The sequence below is a fragment of the Chiloscyllium plagiosum genome, chromosome 3 (assembly GCF_004010195.1).
Source record: "Chiloscyllium plagiosum isolate BGI_BamShark_2017 chromosome 3, ASM401019v2, whole genome shotgun sequence".
Taxonomy (NCBI): Eukaryota; Metazoa; Chordata; class Chondrichthyes; order Orectolobiformes; family Hemiscylliidae; genus Chiloscyllium; species Chiloscyllium plagiosum.
The window spans coordinates 38,638,901-38,660,957 of NC_057712.1; the positions used below are offsets into that span (position 1 = coordinate 38,638,901).

The 22,057-nt window shown below is 43.3% G+C and overlaps 1 protein-coding gene across 5 annotated transcripts in view; it reads right to left on the minus strand.

Moving 5' to 3' along the window:
- extl3 (exostosin-like glycosyltransferase 3) overlaps positions 1-22,057 on the minus strand; it is an 82,324-nt gene that overhangs the window by 11,469 nt on the left and 48,798 nt on the right. For all 5 annotated transcript variants that reach the window (XM_043680281.1, XM_043680256.1, XM_043680266.1 and 2 more), the window contains 3 exons: positions 3,289-5,968; positions 2,547-2,674; positions 2,249-2,393 (listed from right to left, as the gene is read on the minus strand). In XM_043680281.1, coding sequence (XP_043536216.1) covers positions 2,249-2,393; positions 2,547-2,674; positions 3,289-5,421 — 2,406 coding nt within the window. In that variant the 5' untranslated portion in view covers positions 5,422-5,968. The remainder of the gene's footprint in view (positions 1-2,248; positions 2,394-2,546; positions 2,675-3,288; positions 5,969-22,057) is intronic.

Here is a 22,057-nt window from a genome sequence, read left to right on the forward strand (position 1 = left end):
CCTTCTTGACCTGCAATCTTCTTCCCGACCTCTCCGCCCCCACCCCCTCTCCGGCGTATCACCCTCATCTTAACCTCCTTCCACCTGTCGCATTCCCAACGCCCCTCCCCCAAGTCCCTCCTCCCTACCTTTTATCTTAGCCTGCTGGACACACTTTCCTCATTCCTGAAGGGCTTATTCCCAAAACGTCGATTCTCCTGCTCCTTGGATGCTGCCTGACCTGTGCTTTTCCAGCAACACATTTTTCAGCTCTGATCTCCAGCATCTGCAGTCCTCACTTTCTCCAAACAGCATAAGCAGCAAGTCTTAGACAGAGCTAAGCCATCCCACAACCAACAGATCAGATTTAAGCTAGGTAGTCCTACCACATCCAGTCATGAATAGTGGTAGAAATTAAATGAGTCACTAGAGGAGATGGTTCCACAAATATCCCTATCCTCATTGATGGAAGAGACCGACACATCAGTGCAAAAGATTAGACTGAAGCATTTACAGCAATCTTCAATCAAAAGTGCCAAGTGTACGATCTATCTCGGCCACCCCAGGTAGACCCCAGCACCACAGATACAGTCTTCAGCAGATTTAATTCACTCCATATGATATCAAGAGAATGATTGGAGGCACTACAAAGGCTATGGGCCCTGACAACATACTGGAGACTTGTGCTCCAGAACTTGTCTCCCCTAGCCAAGCTGTTGGAGTAGTTAAAACACTGGCATCAATCTATCAATATGGAAATGTTGCCCAGGTATATTCTTTACTCAAGAAGCAGAATAAACCCAACCCGGCCAATCACTGCCCCATCAGTCTACTTTTGATCATCAATAAAGTGAAGGAATGTGTCATCAGCAGTTGTGAATGACACTGAACATTTGCACAATTGCTGTTTTGTCTCTCTCTCTCTCTGGGCTCCATCTCCACCCATCATTTACCCAACCTTCCGAATATATATCAACCCTCTCTTAGTTACAAATAAGTTCTGAAGAAGGGACACTGGACTCAAAACATTAACTCTGCTTTCTCTCCACACCTGCTGAATCTTTCCAGCAATTTCTGTTTTTGTTCCTGTGGAAGACTAGCAGTGGCTGTGAATCCATTCTCCACAGTCATTGTCATGAGGATCAGGGAATAAAATGGGTGAACATTAAACCTCTACAGTCTACCCTCCCCTAATTTCCTCCTATAACTAGCCACTGGAACTGCATTCTTGCTTTATCTTTCCACATGCCAATTAGAGTCATACAGATGTACAGCATGGAAACAGATCATTTGGTCCAACCCGTCCATGCTGACCAGATATTCCAACTCAATTTAGTCCCACCTGCCAGCACCCGGCCCATATCCCTCCAAAGCCTTCCTATTCATATACCCATCCAGATGCCTTTTAAATGTTGCAATTGTACTAGCCTCCACCACATCCTCTGGCAGCTCATTCCATACATGTACCACCCTCTGTGGAAAAAGCTGCCCCTTAGATCTCTTTTATATCTTTCCCCTCTCACCTGAAACCTATGCCCTCTAGTTCTGGACTCTCTTCCCCCTCACCTACCCCAGGGAAAAGACTTTGTCTATTTATCCTATCCATGCCCCTCATGATTTTATAAACCTCTACAAGGTCACCCCTCAGCCTCCAACGCTCCAGGGAAAACAGCCCTAGCCTATTCAACCTCTCCATATAGCTCAAATCGTCCAGCTCTGGCAACATCCTTGTAAATCTTTTCTGAACCCTTTCAAGGAACAATACCTCAAATTAGGCTGTTTAGAAATCAATGGTTTTAAAAACTGCATATTTTTCTCTTTTGGTACAGCTCAAAATTTATAGCATTTACATAATTTGCCTTGTCCATTTGTATTCATTGTTTACATTCTACAACTATTCTAGACAGCACTTTTCATGATTCAGCTCACTCACAGAGTAATGGATTGGACTTTTCACAGAGCATGTACAAGTGAAACACAGACCAGGAATCTATTGTGTGCTTGCACGTTAAGTAACAGGTATTTCAAAATCTGGTACATTCCAAAATCTGGCAGGCTCCATTCCTGGAGGTGCCAGATTGAAGATAGCATACCTGGAATAGGTTTAAAGTTACTCATTCCAAACACTCAGCACTTCAGTTTATAGTCACATTTTCAGTCTGTTTCTTTTTAAAGGGCCACAAGCAAATCCCCAGTTCCTAGCTGCCACCTGTTCACAATCATAAACGATTAAATTACAATTAACAATCTCGACAGAACATGCACAAACCTTGTGAAAGAAGGCAGCGCCAGTCAGCACCATGGATAGTTCACAGGAATAATTGGAGTTGTAGAGCCAGGACTGGTGGGTCATGTCCCAAGCATGGTACCTGCCAGGAAAACCCACAATCCGATCTCTGGCCTCTCGCCAAACCCTGTGGAGAAAGTATAACAATCTCAGGGCCAATGAGGAAGTAGAGAAAGCCAGCGCAAGTCATTCATTCAGAACAGAGTGAACAAACCTATTCAGCTTTCTTCTTGTTCTGCATGTTCACTAACCAGACGACTGTAAACTGTCATGTACTCACCGAAAGCCAAACATAATTTCATCATGGCGAAGGTGGGCATCATCATCAATTGAAAGAATTGCCTCCGTTTCAATAGTATCCCAGGGTAAGAAACGATTATTTAAGCTATTCTTCTCTGTACGAACAACCTAAAAAGGATAATACTGATTTTACTGGCATACTCTAGTCCAGGAATCACCACCCAACTGAATGATTAGCATCAGAGCAACTCACCTGATCAAACAATTTGAACCATAAGGATCTCAACCAGCAAGTTTAATTAACCAAGATTGACATACAAGGCCTCACTCTGCAAACTTGGAGCATTAGAATGAATCTTTTCATTATCTTGATATTGCCCTTTTTTTACTTTCCAGCTGATATATCAAAAAAGTATACCTTGCCTCTCTAAAGTACTTTTACTCTCCAAGGTAATGCACAAAATTCAGACCTGGTCTTATCAGAACACTTCAACTTTCATACCTCTGGGCTACCAAAACTGTCTCAGGCAGAGACAGCTGATGATTTAAATGGAGGGTTACCAATGGGAAAACATCTAGTCAAATATGATCAATCAATCCTGGAATGTGGTCGATTATCAAACCTGTACTAACTCAAGTCAATAGATGATTTATCTGCACAATTCCAAAAGGACTCCTCCTGGACCTGGGAAGCTCGGTCTTTTGTCATGTTTTAACATTCTATGCACAAAAGTATTAAACTGAAACACAGATGTAAACCAGAGTAAAGGAAACATCCTTACCACAATGGGCACTCCAATATCAGGCCATATAAGGTCCTCAGATGGTGGTTTAGGAGAATTCCACACTACAACAACTTTATTCAAGTAGGGGAGGCCATTCAGTCTCTCCAAAGAGTTCATCAGGACTTCTTCTCGTTCATAGGTTAACATTACGACTGTAAACTGTTCCCGAGGAACATTCCCACCCAGCGCAGCTTGGAACTCTTTCCCAGAGCCCCCAGCTCCTGCGCCTATAGGCCGAAATCCAGTCCCAGACCCAAGGAACTTGGCTTCTGAGGGTAACGTGGGGTCCAGCGGGGTATGTGGAAAAAGATGGAAAGGTCCCGGGGCAGTGTTCCAAGCTCTGTAAGTGTCTCGAACAGTCACCGTGAAGTTCCGCAGGTACTTTGGTGAGGCGTACGGTGGCTCAGTCTCAACGGGTCCTAAGTCTAGGTCTCCAGTGTCCGCCATGTTGGGATCAGTGCCTGCAGTTTTTCCTGTTTTGTGAGGGATCTCCTTGGAGGGCTCTTCTGGAATGGGAGCAGCAGGAATTTGTATTCGGGTTCGCACAGTGGACAGGATAGCACTCAGCACGTTATCGGAGGTGGAAAAGTAAGTCTCCCATAGGAAACGACCTTGATGTCTCATGTTGAGGAGATCGCTATCAGAAATACTCCTCAGGAGGAAGTGAACTTCCGTTATGCGAGGCTTTGGCACCACTAGAGCTGCCTCACTCCAATGTATCGTGTCTTGATACGGCAACTGCACGTGTTCCCCAAGGATTACTGGGATGGCTCCAACTTCCAATGCTTCAAAAAGCCTCATAGAACAGCCAGTGGAAGCAATGAGATGGCTATTCCCTGGTGTTATAATTAATACAAAAGTGGACAGTTTCAGCAATTCTAACCTGTCTGCCCTGTCTCCACAAAGTGCCCATTCTGTAGGCAAGGCAGGCCGAGGTTGGTTTTTGCAAGTGAACTCCACAAGAACCAAGTCCAACTTACTGTCCTGGACAGCCTTCAAGGTAGCAATGATCCTATCATCGTAATCGGCTGGAGCATTTCCCTCAATCTCCTCCTCGAAGGAACGGGCTTCCTGCAAGCTGGACATGAGTGACTCAATCTTCTCGCCCTGGAAGCTGAAGAGATACTTCCTTTTGACAGGAACCTGGGGAGGTATCTCCAGGAAGTTAGGTTCGGACATGGCGTGAATGAATGGGGAGGGGATAAGATCGAAGCCAGGACGATATTGCATATCGTAGAATGTAGACTGGGCCACCATGGCCCTGCCTGTGCTAACATTGTAAAGCAAATTCTGTGTCTGGGACCTCCTGGAAAGGTTGATGAGGAGATGATTGTGCCCATCTGACCGCCAATAAGAGAGGGAGTGCAACTGTTTTTCAAGATCAATGGATTTCAGTACTGTAGAGCCCTGTAGCTCCCCAATCAAAACCACATAGACACAGGCAATATGAGGATTGTTTGTAACGTAGATGTTAGTTCGAGCAGTTTCCAGGAATGCCTGTTTGATTAATGGATCAATTAAAGCACTGAATTGGTATTGATCCAGGGGGTAGATGTAAACAGGAAATCCAGATGTAAGTGGACACCGGGAGTAATCGAAGCAAGAGTGCAAGCGGCAACTGTTGGGGGACTTTGGCAATGGAAAGTTGGTCTCATCTTTCTCTGGCAACAAGCGAATTGGCAGCGAGAGCTTTGGCTGGTTCTGTGCCACCAGTTCCTTGTAGGAGTGCTCAGTTTGGCTGATGACATTTTTGAGCTGCAGCAGGTCCTGCTTGGCATTCTCAATGCTCTTTTTACAGGATTCAATCTTCAAGTTGAGTTTGGCAATTTCGCTGTTGAGCTCCTGCCGCTTGGCCTCCAGCTGCAGCAGCTCCTCACTGACTGATTCCCGAATGCGACACAGATCTTGCACGTGCTTAACCTCACACAGGGCGTTGCCTGAGCGTGGCTCGAAAATTCGAGGGCCCGAGTCATCGAGGTTGTCAATGGTGGTCAGGTAGTAATGGGCAATCAGCGGGAAGAACACCAGTATGATGAAGAGGGTGAAACTGAGCCAGGTCAATCGGATGCGATTGGACCATCGTAGCATGCATGGCTGGCCTACATTCCCAACAACTCCGTTCCGGAGCATGATATAAACTGGCTGGAGTTGGGGGAAACAAGTTTATAAATTTAAAAAAAAAAGTGGGAGAGGGGAATAAACCCTCTCACAAACAATCACGTTTGATCAGAAGCCATGACGAGGAAATTTAATCTCATTCACTGCCCCAAGGCTCACTGTGTATTTTGCTTTAGATGTTTCCCATAAGCTATTCACAACTCAACACCAATAGAATGGAAATTTCATTTTCTCGCGCTTTCCTTCCACAAAATTTGAGAATGCGTCTCTCTCCTCTTGAGGTTGCTGAGCAAACAGAATCATTTAGCATATGCCTTCAGCTTACTGTACCCACTGCAGGTACCACTGCCATGATGATGAGAGTTCTCAGCCAACCACAGCAAATGCCTGTTAACAGTGGCCGTCAGCATCCTGAACCGGCAGTCGTCAATATACCATTCACCTTCATACGATATTCATGAACCACAGCCACAGCAACGAACAGGTGGTGACAGGTAAGCTGGTCTTCTCCCGCCCTCTCTTCTCACATGACTTCAACATCCAAAGGCAACATCACCACCTGCAGTGCAAGAGGATTGAGGTTAGCAGTTTCATATAAAATCACTAAGAACAGAAGCATCTCATTTGTTTTAAAACACTAGGGCTGTGAGTTTCTGAACTGTAGTCCTCATCCACCTGTACATTTAAATTCCTCAATGACTTGCCCACTCCCCACCCCACACCTTTACCAGCCCCATCCTTTACACTGTGGCGGCACGGTAGCTCAGTGGTTAGCACCGCAGCCTCACATCGCCAGGGACCCGGGTTCGATTCCCAACTCGGGCGACTGTCTGTCTGGAGTTTGCACATTCTCCCCGTATCTGCATGGGTTTCCTTCAGGTGCTCCTGTTTCCTCCCACAATCCAAAAGATGTGTAAGTTAGGTGAATTGGCTATGTTAAATTGCCCATAGTGTCAGGTGCTTTAGTAAATGTAGGAGAATGGGTCTGTTTGGGTTACTCTTCGGAGGGTCGGTGTGGACTTGTTGGGCCGAAGGGTCTGTTTCCATACTGTAGGGAATCTAATCATGCTGGTCAGTCCCAAATTTCCTTGCACCATCACTGCAATCCGATGCCTTCAGTTGCCAAGGCCCTAAAGCCCAATTCCCTCCCTAAACCTCCCCATCCCCCTTTCTTACCTCCTTTAGAATTAGCTTCATTAGAATTATAAAACACACGGGTACCCCCTTAATGTGCTCCTTAAAATCCCTCTTTGACCAAACCTCTGTTATCTCACGTGTGTGTCAAAACTTACTCTGTTGAACACCCTATGTGGGTTCACATTGTTATTAGTCTAAAATTAAAGCAGCACAGAATTAATTAAATAGAAGTTATAGACATTCAGTTGATGATGCATACTGGGATGTCCAGGTATTGTCTATTTTGACTGTGCACAGTTTAAAAAGGGATAGAAGCAGGTTAAGTGAGTAGGGAAAATGGGAAAGTGGGCAGATGGAATATAGTGTGAGAAAATGTGAGGTTATGCACTTTGGCAGGAATAGAGGAGTGAGGTTATTTAAGTGTGGAAAGATTGCAGAAAGCTGCAGCACAGAGATTTGGCAGTCCTCATACATCAATCACAAAAAGCTGGCACAGAAGTTTAGCAGGTAACAGAGAAGGCAAATGGAGTGCTGGCCCTAATTTTAAAAGGGAACGGAGTATAAAATATTGTTAACAGTTTCAGGTCACTTATCTGACAATGAAGGCAACCTAGATAAGGTTTACTCAGAAGATCCTGGGTATGGAGTGATTTTCTGAAGATGAGAGGTTGAGTAGTTTCGGCTTGGTATTCACTGGAGTATTGAAGAATGCAAGGAGGCCTTATTGAAATGAGTAAGATCCTGAGGGACCTTGACAGGGTAGATGCAGAGAGGTTGTTCCCCCTTGTGGGATAGTCTAGAACCAGAGAGAATAATATCAGAGTTTAAGGTAGCCAGTTAGAGACAGAGATGAAGAGGGTTTTCTTCCCCCTGAGAGGGTAGTGTTTCTGTGGAATTGATTACCGCAAAGGGCTGTCAATGCTGTATCATCAAGTACATTCATAGCTGAGACAGAGATTTTTAATCAGTGAGGAATCAAGGGTTATGGGGATAAGGCAAGAAAGTCGAGTTGAGGATTATCAGATCAGAAATTCTCACTGGGCGATAGAGTAGGCTCAATGGGCCAAATGGCCTACTTCTGCTCCAACATCTAATGAAAATTTGAGGGCAAACAACCATAAACCTGATCAGTTTTTTTTTTAAAAAGACATTCTTAAAGGTGGACAGAGAGTGAGACGAAGAAATTGGAGCACTTAGGAGCTCTCAGTAACAGAAGGCACAGCAACTATTGGAGTAATTTCAATCAGAGATGCATCGAACACCTTAATTAGAGGAGCTTTCATTTATTGGAAAGTTACAGGGTTTGAAATAATTCAGGGATAGGCAGGGTTTCTGGCTCAGTGAGAATAGGATTGATGAAGCAAGAGGTATGTCTCACAAACAAGATTAGCTCAGAAGGGACATGAGGTGAGTTATAGAGAAACTAGAGAAAGCAGAGAAATAAATTTTGATGTTTTAAAAACAGTTCACGTTATAGAGGAGGAAATTTGGGAGATCTTGGAGAATGTAAAGGTGGATAAATCTCCAGAATCAGATCCAAGGTATCCTAGAACATCATGAGAAATAAAGGAGGAAATTGCAAGACACCTTGCTGAAATATTTGCAACACCTATAATTACGGGCGAGGTACCTGATGACTGAAAGGTAGATAATGTTGTACCTTTGTTTAGGAGAGGTTGTGACGAGAAACCAGGGAACTATAGACCTGACAGTCTGACTTCGGTCTGGGTAAATTGTTGGAGGCAATTTTAAAAGATAGGGATTTATGGACATTGAGGCAAAAATTGATGAGGGATAGTCAGCATGGTTTTGTGTGACAAAAGTAGTGCCTCACAAAGTTGATTGCGTTTTTTGAGCAAGTGACCAAAAAAGATTGAGGCCAGTGCAATAGATGTTGTTTACTTGGACTTTAGTAAAGTCTCTGACAAGGTTCTGCAATTAGTAAAGTTTAATTAATGTGATTCAGAACAAGGTTGCAAATTGATTACATAATTGGCTTAATGGCAGGAGACAGACAGTGGTGGTGGAGTGTTGCTTTTCAGACTGGAGACCTGTCAGCAGTGATGTTTCACAGGGTCCTCTTTTGTTCGTCATTTATAGAATGACTTAGATGAGAATATAGAAGGTGTGGTTAGTAGGTTTGCAGATGACACCACAATTGGTGCCATAGTAGACAGTGAAGAAGGCTTTCTAAGATTACAAAGGGATCTTGATCAAATGGATTAACGGGCTGAAAAATAGCAGATGGACTTCAATCTGGACAAATGCAAGGTAGTGCACTGAGGTACAACAAACAAGCTTATATAATTTATGGTAGGGCCTTGGGTAGTGTTGTAGAACAGATGGACCTGGGGTTCAGGTACATAATTCTTTGACATTTGTGTCACATTTATACAGGAAGGTTAAAAAGATGTTTAGTACATTTGCCTTCATTGCTCAGTTCTTCGAATAAAGACTTGGAAAGTCATGTTGAGGTTATACAAGATATTGGTGAGGCCTCTTCTAGGACACTATGTCCAGTTCTGGTGACCCAGTTATATGAAGGATATTATTAAGCCAGAGAGGGTTCAGAAGAGATTTACTAAAATGTTGCCGTGTTATAAAGGCTGGCTGGATAAGCTGGAACTTTTTTTTCACTGGAGTGCAGGATATTGAGTGGTGACCTTATAGAAGTTTATAAAATAATGAGAGGTATAAATAAAGTTGATGGTAGTTGTCTTTTCCCTAGAGTGGGAGACTTGAAGACTTGACGGCACATTTTTAAGATGAAAGGAGGGATTTAAAAAAGACATGAGAGGCAAATCTTTTAGAGAGTAGTTGTTCCTGTGTGGAATGAACTTCCTGAGGAAGTGGTGGATGTGGCTACAATTACAACATTTGAACGACATGTGGATAAGCACATGAATAGGAAAGGTTTAGAGGGATATGGGCCAGAGCAGGTAGATGAGATTAGTTTAGTTTGGGATTATGTTCGGAATGGACTGATTGGACCGAAGGGTCTGTTTACATGCTGTATGACTCTGACTCTAACTTTCCAAATGTAGACTGGGACTGCCATAGTGTTAACGGTTTAGATGGAGAGGAATTTGTTAAGTGTATACAAGAACATTTTCTGATTCAGTATATGGATGTACCTACTAGAGAAGGTGCAAAACGTGACCTACTCTTGGGAAATAAGGCAGGGCAGGTGACTGCGGTGTCAGTGGGGGGAGCACTTTGGGGCCAGCGACCATTATTCTATTAGATTTGAAACAGTGATGGAAAAGGGTAGATCAGTTCTAAAAGTTGAAGTCCTAAATTGAAGAAAGGCCAATTTTGACGGTATTAGGCAAGAACTTTCAAAAGCTGATTGGGGACAGATGTTCGCAGATAAAGGGACAGCTAGAAAATGGGAAGCCTTCAGAAATGAGATAACGAGAATCTAGAGAGAGTATATTCTTGTTAGGGTGAAAGAAAAGGCTGGTAGGTATAGGGAATGCTGGATGACGAAAGAAATTGAGGGTTTGGTTAAGAAAAAGAAGGAAACATATGTTAGGTATAGACAGGATAGATCGAGTGAATCCTTAGAAAAGTATACTCCTACTGCCTTTATACTCAAGAGGGAAATCAGGAGGGCAAAAAGGGGGCATGAGATAGCTTTGGCAAATAGAATTAAGGAGAATCCAAAGGGTTTTTACAAATACGTTAAGGACAAGAGGATAACTAGGGAGAGAATAGGGCCCCTCAAAGATCAGCAGGGTGGCCTTTGTATGGAGCCGCAGAAAATTGGGGGAGATACTAAATGAGTATTTTGCATCAGTATTTACTGTGGAAAAGGACATGGAAGATATAGAAGGAAGGCGTTCGACAAGGATACCCATGGGACACTGGTTAGCAAGTTTAGATCTCACGGAATACAGGGAGAACTAGCCACTTGGATACAGAACTGACTCAAAAGGTAGAAGACAGAGTTTGGTGGTGCAGGGTTGTTTTTCAGACTGGAGGTCTGTGACCAGTGGAGTCCACAAGGATCGGTGCTGGGACCTCTACTTTTCATCATTTATATAAATGATTTGGATGGGAGCATAAGAAGTATAGTTAGTAAGTTTGTGGATGACACCAAAACTGGAGGTGTAGTGGACAGCAAAGAAGGTTACCTCAGATTACAACAGAATCTTGATCAGATGGGCTAACGGGCTGAGAAGCGGCAGATGGAGTTTAACACCGATAAATGCGAGGTGCTGCATTTTGGGAAAGTAAATCTTTGCAGGACTTATACACTTAACGGTAAGGGCTTGGGGAGTGTTGCTGAAGAAAGAGACCTTGGAGTGCAGGTTTATAGCTCCTTGAAAGTGGAGTCGCAGGTAGATAGGATAGTGAAGGCGGCATTTGGTATGCTTTCCTTTAGCAGTCAGAGTACTGAGTACAGGAGTTGGGAGGTCATGTTGTGGCTGTGCAGGATATTGGTTAGACCACTGTTGGAATATTGTGTGCAATTCTGGTCTCCCTCCTATCAGAAAGATGTTGTGAAACTTGAAAGGTTGGTTTCCCTGGAGCAATGGAGGCTGAGATGTGACCTTATAGAGGTTTATAAAATCATGAGGAGTATGGATAGGATAAATAGACAAAGTTTTTTTCCCTGAGATGGAGGAGTCCAGAACGAGAGGGCATAGGTTTAGGGTGAGAGGGGAAAGAGACCTAAGGGGCAATTGTTTCACGCAGAGGGTGGTATGTGTATGGAATGAGCTACCACAGGAAGTGGTGGAGGCTAGTACAATTGCAACATTTAAAAAGCATTTGGATGGATATATGAATAGCAAGGGTTTAGAGGGCCAAGTGCTGGCAGGTGGAACTAGATTTGGTTGGGATATCTGGTTGATATGGACTAATTGGACCAAAGGATCTGTTTCTGTGCTGTACATCTCTATGACTTTATGTGGGTTCAGGAAGAACCTTCAAAGAATCATACAATCCCTACAGTGTCTAAGCAGGCCATTTAGCCCACCAACTTTATGAAGAGCACCTAGACCCACCATCCCCACTCTTGTCCTGTAACCCTGCAATTCTCATAGCTAATCCAGCTAACTTGGGCAATGTAGTATAACCTGCATTTCTTCGGATCGTGGAAGGAAATTGGAGCACCTGGAGGAAACCTTCACAGACATGCCACGAATGTTCAAATTGGGGAAGGTGGGGGGGGGGGGGGGGGCATGTGGACAGAGAATCAAATCTGACTCTCCGGGGCTGTGTTGATCCAGTTCACTAGGTGAAAGGGACGGCTGATCAGGCAATCTCTTCACAGTTGTTTGAATTAAAGATGAAAACACAGGGGTTTAAGAATATTGCTCACAATACAGAACAGCCAGAAGCTATCTTTGCACTTATTATGATCAGTGAGTAGTTTTGGCAGACAAAAGTGCTTTATGTGGTCCAATTAAATGTGACATGAAAAGGCTAAACTACGTTTCCAATATCCATTCCTGTCTGCATTCCCTGGACTTAAAGTATAATGAGGGAAGTATTGGGGGAGGAGCCAAATCAAAGAATGGATTTAATGAGGATCAAGTCAAAAGCAGGAAATACAGGAATGGTTCAGCAAATCGGGACCTGAAGAAATATTGCAGTTGAATGGAGGGCAAAGCCCAAAGACTGGGATTTTGCAAGTCTGTTTTCAGGAGTGAGCAAAGCAGTAAGTAGAGTTGGGAGGGGGAGGTGGAATGTGGGTGGAGAACAAATACAAGGAAAATGACAGTTTGCAGCAGAGAAAAAAAAAGGCTTAGTTTTCTACTTCAGGGTGATATTGGAATCTCAGCATAAAAGATTTGCATTTCTCCGGACTTGTGTAAGCTCTGGTCACACGGAATCTGATTCCATGCATACTTCTCTAGGTCCTTTTCACAAGGGAATACGCTTCACACAGCAACCCTTAATTTATTTTAATTAAAATAGAGCAAGTCTGCAACATTAAGCACGATAGTGGGAAGAGCTAACAAATGGCTGATTTCCAATGTATGATGCAATGGTTTCACTTTTTGCTCCAAGTTAAATTTTCCACTGATTAGATACATTGTGCGAGAGGGAGCACACACGAGCGAGAAAGAGCGAGAGTGCGAGAGAAAGAGCGACAGAGAGCAAGTGAGAAAGAGCACACGCGAGCGATAGAGCGCGAGAGAGTGAGAAAGCGCACGAGAAAGAGCGAGAGACCGCAAGCAAGAAAGAGCGGGAAAGCGAGAGTGTGAGAAAGAGCTCACATGATAGACAGCGAGTGCAAACGTGCGCGAGACTGAACAATAGTGAGTGATCAAGAGAAAGAGCGACAGAGAGAGCGGGAGGGCGCGCGAGAGAGGGAGAGAGCGTGTGCACGAGAAAGAGCGTGAGAGAGATTGGCCTGAAACATTGCGAGCAATTCAAAAATAGCTGTGAAATGTAAAGGAAGAATTTGCAGGCTATGAGGTAATATCAGGCAGCCTGGACTAACTGGATAGCTATTTTAAAGAGGTTGGCAGAAGCATGATTGGCTGAATGGTCCACTTGTGCTGAATCTTCTTTCATTCTAAAAGAGCTTAATCATTTCCAATATCTCTAATTCTTTACTTGCTTTCCATTCAACATCCCATATCTTAGTACATCTCATTTGTCCCCTCACCAACATCCACCAGCCTCCCATTCCCAGCAGGTTGATTTCATTTATTTGGCCTTCTCGACCCATATATATATATATATCCCACAGCCTCACTCATACCTCTTCTCCCTCAGTTTTGGCTGTTCCCCCCCAAACCCTCCTCTCATCTTGTTGCACAATGTCAAAAGTGCTACAGAGATTGAGAGAGTCAGATAGAAATAATACTTGGAGAACAAAAATTTGCATAGATACACAATATATGGGCGGCACGGTGGCACAGTGGTTAGCACTGCTGCCTCACAGCGCCTGAGACCCGGGTTCAATTCCCGTCTCAGGCGACTGACTGTGTGGAGTTTGCACGTTCTCCCCGTGACTGCGTGGGTTTCCTCCGGGTGCTCCGGTTTCCTCCCACAGTCCAAAGATGTGCAGGTCAGGTGAATTGGCCATGCTAAATTGTCTGTAGTGTTAGGTAAGGGGTAAATGCAGGGGTATGGGTGGGTTGCACTTCGGCGGGTCGGTGTGGACTTGTTGGGCCGAAGGGCCTGTTTCCACACTGTAATGTAATGTAATCTAATCTAATATGAGGAGGGATCCCACAGCAAATTTCTCCTGAACATTCAAACAAGTGCAGAGATTATCTGAGAGCGTGGACTGATAGACAAACCTGCCTGCTGCAATGTTACTTTAGTTAATGCCCCAACCCAGAATGAACTATGTTATTTTAACAGTTCAAGGCTATGGCAGTGTCACTGATCTAGATATGGGTTTGCTCGCTGAGCTGGAAGGTTTGTTTTCAGATGTTTCATCACCGTACTATGTAACATCTTCAGTGAGCCTCTGGACGAAGCATTGTTGATGATTCCTGCCTTTCTATTTATATGTTTGGGTTTCTTTGGCTTGGTGATGTCATTTCCCGTTCTTTTTCTCAGGGGGTGGTAGATAGTGGTCTAACTCGATGTGTTTGCTGAGAGAGTTCCTGTTGGAATGCTTCTAGGAATTCTTGTGCGTGTCTCTGTTTGGGTGGTCCTAGAATGGTTATGTCCCAGTCAAAGTGGTGTCCTCCCTCATCTGTATGTAGGGATACTAGTGAGAGAGAGTTATGACATTTTGTGGCTAGTTAATGTTCATGTATCCTGGTGGCTAGTTTTCTGCCTGTTTGTCCAAATTAGTGTTTGTTACAATCCTTACACAGTATTTTGTAAATGACATTAGTTTTGCTTGTTGTCTGTATAGGGTCTTTCAAGTTCATTACCTACTGTTTTAGTGTGTTGGTGGGTTTATGGGTTACCATGATGCCAAGGGGTCGGAGTAGTCTGGCAGTCATTTCTGAGATGTCTTTGATGTATGGGAAAGTGGCTAGGATTTCTGGACGTGTTTTGAGCGCTTGTTTGGGTTTGTTGCTGAGAAATGTGTGAACTGTGTTCATTGGGTACCCGTTCTTTTTGAAAACACTTTGTAGGTGATTTTCCTCTGCTCTGCATAGTTCCTTTCTGCTGCAGTGTACAGTGGCTCGTGGAATAATGTTCTAATGCAGCTTTGTTTGCGGATGTTGGAATGATTGCTTCTGTAGTTCAATATTTGGTCCGTACGTGTTGTTTTCCTGTTCACGCTGGTTTGAAGTTCCCCATAGGCTGTTTGCTGAGTGACATCTAGGATTGACAGTTTGTTGTTGTTTTCCTCCTCTATAGTGAATATTATGCCAGTAAGGGTATTATTGATGGTCTTGAAGGTTTCATAGGACAAGCCAAACAGAGACATGCACGCATTCATTGCATTCCAACCAGAACTCTATCAACAAACACATTGACTTGGACCCGATTTACCACCCCCTGAGAAAAAAATATAGGAAATGACATCACTGCAGGAAATGACATCACCAATCCAAAGACACCCAAACATAGAAACAAAAAGCAGGAATCATCAGCAATGCTTCGTGCGGAGGGTCACTGAAGATGTTCTGGATTAGTGGTGCTGGAAGAGAACAGCAGTTCAGGCAGCATCCAAGGAGCAGCGAAATTGACGTTTCGGGCAAAAGCCCTTCATCAGGAATAAAGGCAGTGAGCCTGAAGCATGGAGAGATAAGCTAGAGGAGGGTGGGGTGGGAAGAAAGTAGCATAGAGTACAATGGGTGAGTGGGGAAGGGGATGAAGGTGATAGGTCAGGGAGGAGAGGGTGGAGTGGATAGGTGGAAAAGGAGATAGGCAGGTAGGACAAGTCCGGACAAGTCATGGTGACAGTGCTGAGCTGGAAGTTTGGAACTAGGGTGAGGTGGGGAAGGAGAAATGGGGAAACTGTTGAAGTCCACATTGATGTCCTGGGGTTGAAGTGTTCCGAGGTGGAAGATGAGGCGTTCTTCTTCCATGCGTCTGGTGGTGAGGGAGCGGCGGTGAAGGAGGCCCAGGACCTCCATGTCCTCGGCAGAGTGGGAGGGGGGGTTGAAATGTTGGGCCACGGGCGGTTTGGTTGGTTGGTGCGGGTGTCTCGGAGATGTTCCCTAAGGCGCTCTGCTAGGAGGCGCCCAGTCTCCCCAATGTAGAGGAGACCGCATCGGGAGCAACGGATACAATAAATGATATTAGTGGATGTGCAAGTAAAACTTTGATGGATGTGGAAGGCTCCTTTAGGGCCTTGGATAGAGGTGAGGGAGGAGGTGTGGACGCAGGTTTTACAGTTCCTGCGGTGGCAGGGGAAAGTGTCAGGATGGGAGGGTGGGACTTGTCCAGACTTGTCCTACCTGCCTATCTCCTTTTCCATCTATCCACTCCACCCTCTCCTCCCTGACCTATCACCTTCATCCCCTCCCCCACTCACCTATTGTACTCTATGCTACTTTCTCCCCACCGCCACCCTCCTCTAACTTATCTCTCCACGCTTAAGGCTCACTGCCTTTATTCCTGATGAAGGGCTTTTGCCAGAAACATCGATTTCGCTGCTCCTTGGATGCTGCCTGAACTGCTGTGCTCTTCCAGCACCGCTAATCCAGAACCTGGTTTCCAGCATCTGCAGTCATTGTTTTTACCTCACTGAAGATGTTACCTAGTATGGTGACAAAATGTCTGGAAATGAACCTTCCAGATCAGCAAGCAGATCTACATCCAAAACCTCAACCTGAGCTACAAATCTTCTCAAAACTCAGTAAATGTTACTGATACAGAGACCACATTTCCACATACTCACCAAGTGCAACTGAACATTACATATGTCGGGAAAGTGAACAATAAAGAAAAGATGATCTATAGTGTGCCTTTCACAACCTCGGGATGTTCCAAGCTTTCCATTCAATTAATTATTTTTGAGGAACCAACATTACTGTAATGTGAAAAACAGGATGTCTATTTTGAGCATAACAAGATTCCACAAACAGCAATGTAACAATGTTCATATAATTTGCTTTTAGTGATTTTGGTTGACTTCAACCCAGCTTTTGATTAAACCTTGCAGGGTGGCATGGTGGCTCAGTGATTAGCATTGCAGCCTTACAGTGCCAGGGACCCAGGTTCGATTCCAGCATCAGGCGACTGTGTGGAGTGTGCACATTCTCCCAGTGTCTGTGTGGGTTTCCTCCGGGTGCTCCGGTTTCCTCCCACAATCCAAAAATGTGCAGGTCAGGTAGACTAGCCACGCTAAATTGTCCATAGAGTTAGGTGCACTAATCAGAGGAAGATGGGTCTCAGTGGGTTGATCTTCGGAGGCTCTGTGTGGACTTGTTGGGTTGAAGGACATGTTTCCACACTGTAGGGAATCTAATCTAATCTAGAAATCGCCTTTTCCTATCTCTTGGCCTACTTTCTCAAATCTTTTTTATTATTAATGCTGAAAATGATTTATAAACTTATGTTGTTGTTTACACTTACTGTTCCACACTGTCCTTTCCAGCTATGGACTGAAGGCCCACTCAACATAAAAAAAACCTACCTACCAAAGATAATCAGCAAGCACTTGTTTTGCACTTCAAGTCTTGTTTTCAGCAGTTCCATAGAATCTTATAAATCTACCCGAGAACAGTGGTGCCTTGGGTTTACATCACAGTCAAGAGATGTTTTTAAAATTATGTAAGTATGTCATAGGGTATTTCTCAAGAGGATGCTTTTACTTGCAGAACTGAACATGACTAGTAGCATAAATGTGAGAGAGTGACTACTAGCTTCAACAGGCATTTCAAGAGAGACAGGAGTGGGTGAAACAAACAGCACAGGTGCATTTAAGGGAAAGTTAGACAAACACAAGTGAGAAAGGAGTTTTAGGATTTTCTGATGGAGTGAGATAAGTAAATGAGGTTCCTGTGGAATATAACTGCCAACATAGACCTATTGGGTCAAATAGTTTGTCTGTGTTTAGGTTTCAAAAAAAAAGAACAGGATGCCCCAAGAGTAGGAATCTCATGCCCACACTTGTTCAACATACAATAATTTCCTATTATTGACCTGTCTCCTTCATATTGTCATGGCTGAAATTCTTAAAGTTATTCATCAGAGGGACATACTGTTCTATGACAAGGTCAGCAGTATAGATCTTGTTTAATTTCCTTATCACTCAAGGACAATACAATGTACAAAATTGTTGTCTTCTTTGGATATGCTGTCCAATTTTTATCGCAAAATATCTATGATAGGAACAGAAAGAGTTTAAATCCCGCTCTATAAACTTGCCATCAAGTCTAAATTATAGCAGGAGAAAACCCAAATAAGATCCCATTGTTCAAAGAAAAGGATTTCTTCTGTGCATAATTTGAGGAGCTTCAAACTACAATGATCTGTATCTATTTAATTTATTTAATATTAAATTTAATTAATTTTTAAAACCTGTACCTACAAACTTCAATATCTCATTAAGACAGCCTGCACTCACCTCTCTAACATTGCCCAACTGTACCTATCTGTTGCAGAAACTCTCACTTAAGCATTTATCATCAAGATTTAACACAGGCTTCCCACACCCCTCCTTTCTTAAACTTGAACTCATCCAAACAATTTGCTGCCTGTATTCTAACTTACACCAAGTTCCACTCACTTAACAACCCTTTATAACTGCCCAATATCGGCTCCTGGCCCACCATCACCAAGATTTAAAACTCTTGTACGTGCAAATTCCTCCTTGGTCTCACCCCTCCCTACTCTGTAACTAATTTCCTCAAGCCCCAACAATTTTCAAAATTTCTGTTCTCTTCCAATTTTTTTTTGTGGTACATTCCTAATTTGCATCACTAACTGCTGGCAACTGTGCCTTTGACTGGAATTCCATCCCTGGAATAAACAGAAGATTATGCTGCTCAGATGAAATGAAATGAGAGAAGGCTCATGCAGAACATAAATACCAGCACAGACTGTTGGGCCAAATGACCTGTTTCAGGTGTTTTAATAATCTGTGTAATGTTGCAGTTACACAGTTCACAGGAAGTCTGTTACACATGCCAAAAATTGCTCATATAATGCACCCCAAAATATCATTTTTGGAAATAAATCTATTATGACTTTCTCACCATCTCCTTTGGCAGGCCTGTTTCACAGATTGACATTTGCTTACTAAAATATTGTTTTCACAGAGCAGTTTTGAATTTCCCCGATTGAGTGCAGGCTTTGATCTGTGGTTCGGCAGTTCTGGACAAACTTATACGATTGATATTATCAAAATTCTCAGTCTCTAAATCACAAAACAAGAAGGTTCATGAGCAGACCACCATCTGCAGGTTTCTGCCAGAGTCTCTCACCATCCCTACTTGGATCAATATTACTGTTCCTTTATTGTGGCTGGGACCAAATCCTGGAACTCCCTCTCTAATAGCATTGTGGGAGTACTTGAGTGACATGGACTAATGGTTGAAGAGGGAGGCTCAGTTCTCAAGGTCAATTAGGTATAGAAAATAAATGCAGCCTTTGTCAGCCATGCCTATTTTCCAAGATTGAAATTTTCAAAAAGCAGCATAACAATATTCAATGCTTAAACATATCCCCTTAATTTTGATTATGTCAGGGATTCAGAAGGAGTAATAATGGTAGGAGCAGGGCAGGACTAAGAGAAAGGTTGAAATGAAAAAAAAAACAAGATTTTACACATTTGCTTTAAACAAGTTAAATAGTAGGAAAAAACAAAGGATGAAATCTGTGAAAATCATTACTTAAGAAGCGACTGGTGAATCTGGGAACAAGGCTATTTAATCTCTCCTTTAAGAATACATGTCCAGAGTTTGTTTCTTAAAATATTATAAGCCACTAAGAAAGTTAATGATTTCCAAGACGCAGCTTATGTTCGGAATTCACAGCATGTGGCCCAACAGCTGTTGTGAAGGCGAAGCACAGCAGCTACTTATTTCTCACGCTCTTTACTCTGGAAGGAAATCTAGCCTTCTCTCCCATGTTACAAATATGGAAAGAACAAAGCTGGGGAGAAACTTGCACAATGGCAATTACATAAGTCTAGCTAGGAATGCACAATGATCAAAGCAACTGTCAAGATGGTAACTAAACTCCCCAGTCACCTCACAGATATTGCTTTATATAAAATGATCCTCTTTGTTCATCAGCTCCTTCAGTTTTGTCACCTTGAGGTAAAATCCCTAATCTGAACATTTTGGGTTCAAGTCCCATTCCAGAGACATGAGCCCATAATCCAAGTTAACATCCCAACGGCATGACAGATGAAGGAAGTCATTCGGCTCATCACAATTCATTGCTTTGGCAAGATCCTAAACATTTTGCTCCTCTGTTGTTGTTTCACGAGATGATATTTGAATGACCTTTATTGTTTCCATTCTTATGTTTGGAATTCCACTTGTGTTGATCGCTATGTGTTTATGAAAAACTTCAGTCCTAAATTTGCTTTTTGCTAGTTTGGACCAATGACCTCTTAGTACACAAAAATGAGAATTTGGAGTAATATACTAACATGGATGACGATTCGTTAACAGACAGAAAACAGGCAGCTTTGAATGGGCGATACTGGATTTAGCATTGTGCAATGAGGCAGACTTCATTAGGGAGCTCGAGATGAAGGAACCTTTAGGAGACAGTGATCATAATATACTCTGCAATTTGAGAGGGAATAAATAGAATCAGAGATAATGGTACTACAGCTGAATAAAGGCAAGTATAGAGGTATGAAGGAGGAGCTGAGTAGAACTGACTGGGAGAGGAGCCTAGCAGGAAAGACAGTGGAACAGCAATGGCAGAAGTTTCTGGGAGTAATTCAGGAGACACAGCAGAGATTCATCCCGAGGAAAAAGAAGCATGGTACAGGGAGGATGAGGCAACAATGGCTGACTAGAGGGGTCAGGGATAGCATAAAAGCAAAAGAGAAATAACAATGTGGCGAAGGGCAGTGGGAAACCAGAGGCTTGGAAAGCTTACAAAGACCAACAGTGGTCAAAGGGCATAAGACAGGCAAAAGTGGACATTAGGCTGCTGGAGACATAGTGGTGGGGAACAAGGAAATGGATGAGGAACTGAATAATTACTTTGTGTCAGTCTTCACAGTGGAAGACACAAGTAATATCCCAAGAATTCAAGATAGTGAGGAAGCAGAGCTGAGTATGGTGGCCATCACCAAGGAGACAGTGTGAGAAAATTGAATGGCCTGAAGGTGGATAAATCACATGGACCAGATGGACTACACCCCAGAGTTCTAAGGGAGATAGCTGAAGAGATAGTTAGTGGTGATTTTTCAGGAATCACTAGAATCAGGGAGGGTCCCAAACTAGAAAATCACTAATGTGACACCTCTGTTTAGAAAGGGAGCAAGGCAAAAGGTAGAAAATTACAGACCAATTAGCCTAACCTCAGTCATGGGTAAGATCCTAGAATCCATTGTGAAGGACGAGATTTCTGAATGCTTGGAAGTGCAGAGTCAGCATGGTTTCATCAAGGGGAGGTCAAGCCTGACAAATCTATTAGAATTCTTTGAGGAAGTTATCCATCTGGACTTTAAGGCGGCCTTTGATAAGGTGCTGCACAGGAGGAGACTGAGTAAGATAAGGTTAGAGGCAAGGTGCTGGCATGGATAGAAGTTTGACTGTCTAGCAGAAAGCAAAGATTTGGGACAAAAGGGTCCTTTGCTGGATGGCAGCCAGTGACAAGTTGTGTCCCGCAAGTCCAATATTGGGACCAATACATTAACGATCTAGACAAAGGAACTGAGGGCATTCTGGTTAAATTTGCAGATAATACACAGATAGGTATTCAGGTAGCATTGAGATGGTGGGAAGGCTGCAGAAGGATTTGGATAGGTTAGGAGAGTGGGCAAAGAAGTGGCAGATGGAGTACAATGTGAGAAAGTGTGAGGTCATGCACTTTGGGAGGAAGAATTGAGGCATGGACTACTTTCTAAATGGGGAGAAAATTCTGAAGTGCAAAGAGATTTGGGAATTCTAGTCCAGGATTCTCTCAAGGTAAACTTGCAGGTTGAGTCAGTAGTTGGAAAGGCAAATGCAATAATGGCATTTTTTTTGAGAAGACTTAAATATAAAAGTAGGGATATACTTCTCAGGCTCTACAAGGCTCTGGTCAGACCACATTTGGAATATTGTGCGCAGTTATAGGCCCCATATCTCAGAAAGGAGCGTGGCCCTGGAGTGTATTCAGAGGAGGTTCATGAGAATGGTCCCAGGAATAAAAAAGCTTAATGTATGAAGAATGTTTAAGGACTCTGGGTCTATACTCAATTGAGTTTAGAAGAATGAGGAGGGATCTAATTGAACATACAAAACAGTGAATGGCCTGAACAAAGTAGATGTTGTGAAGATGTTTCCATTGGTAGGAGAGACTAGAACCCGAGGACATAGATCTTCCCTTCCATTTACGCTAATGCTTTTAGAATAGAGATAAAGGAGAAACTTCTTCAGCCAGAGAATGATGAATCTATGGAATTCATTGCCACAGAAGGCTGTGGGGGCTAGGTCATGGAGTATATTTAAGACTG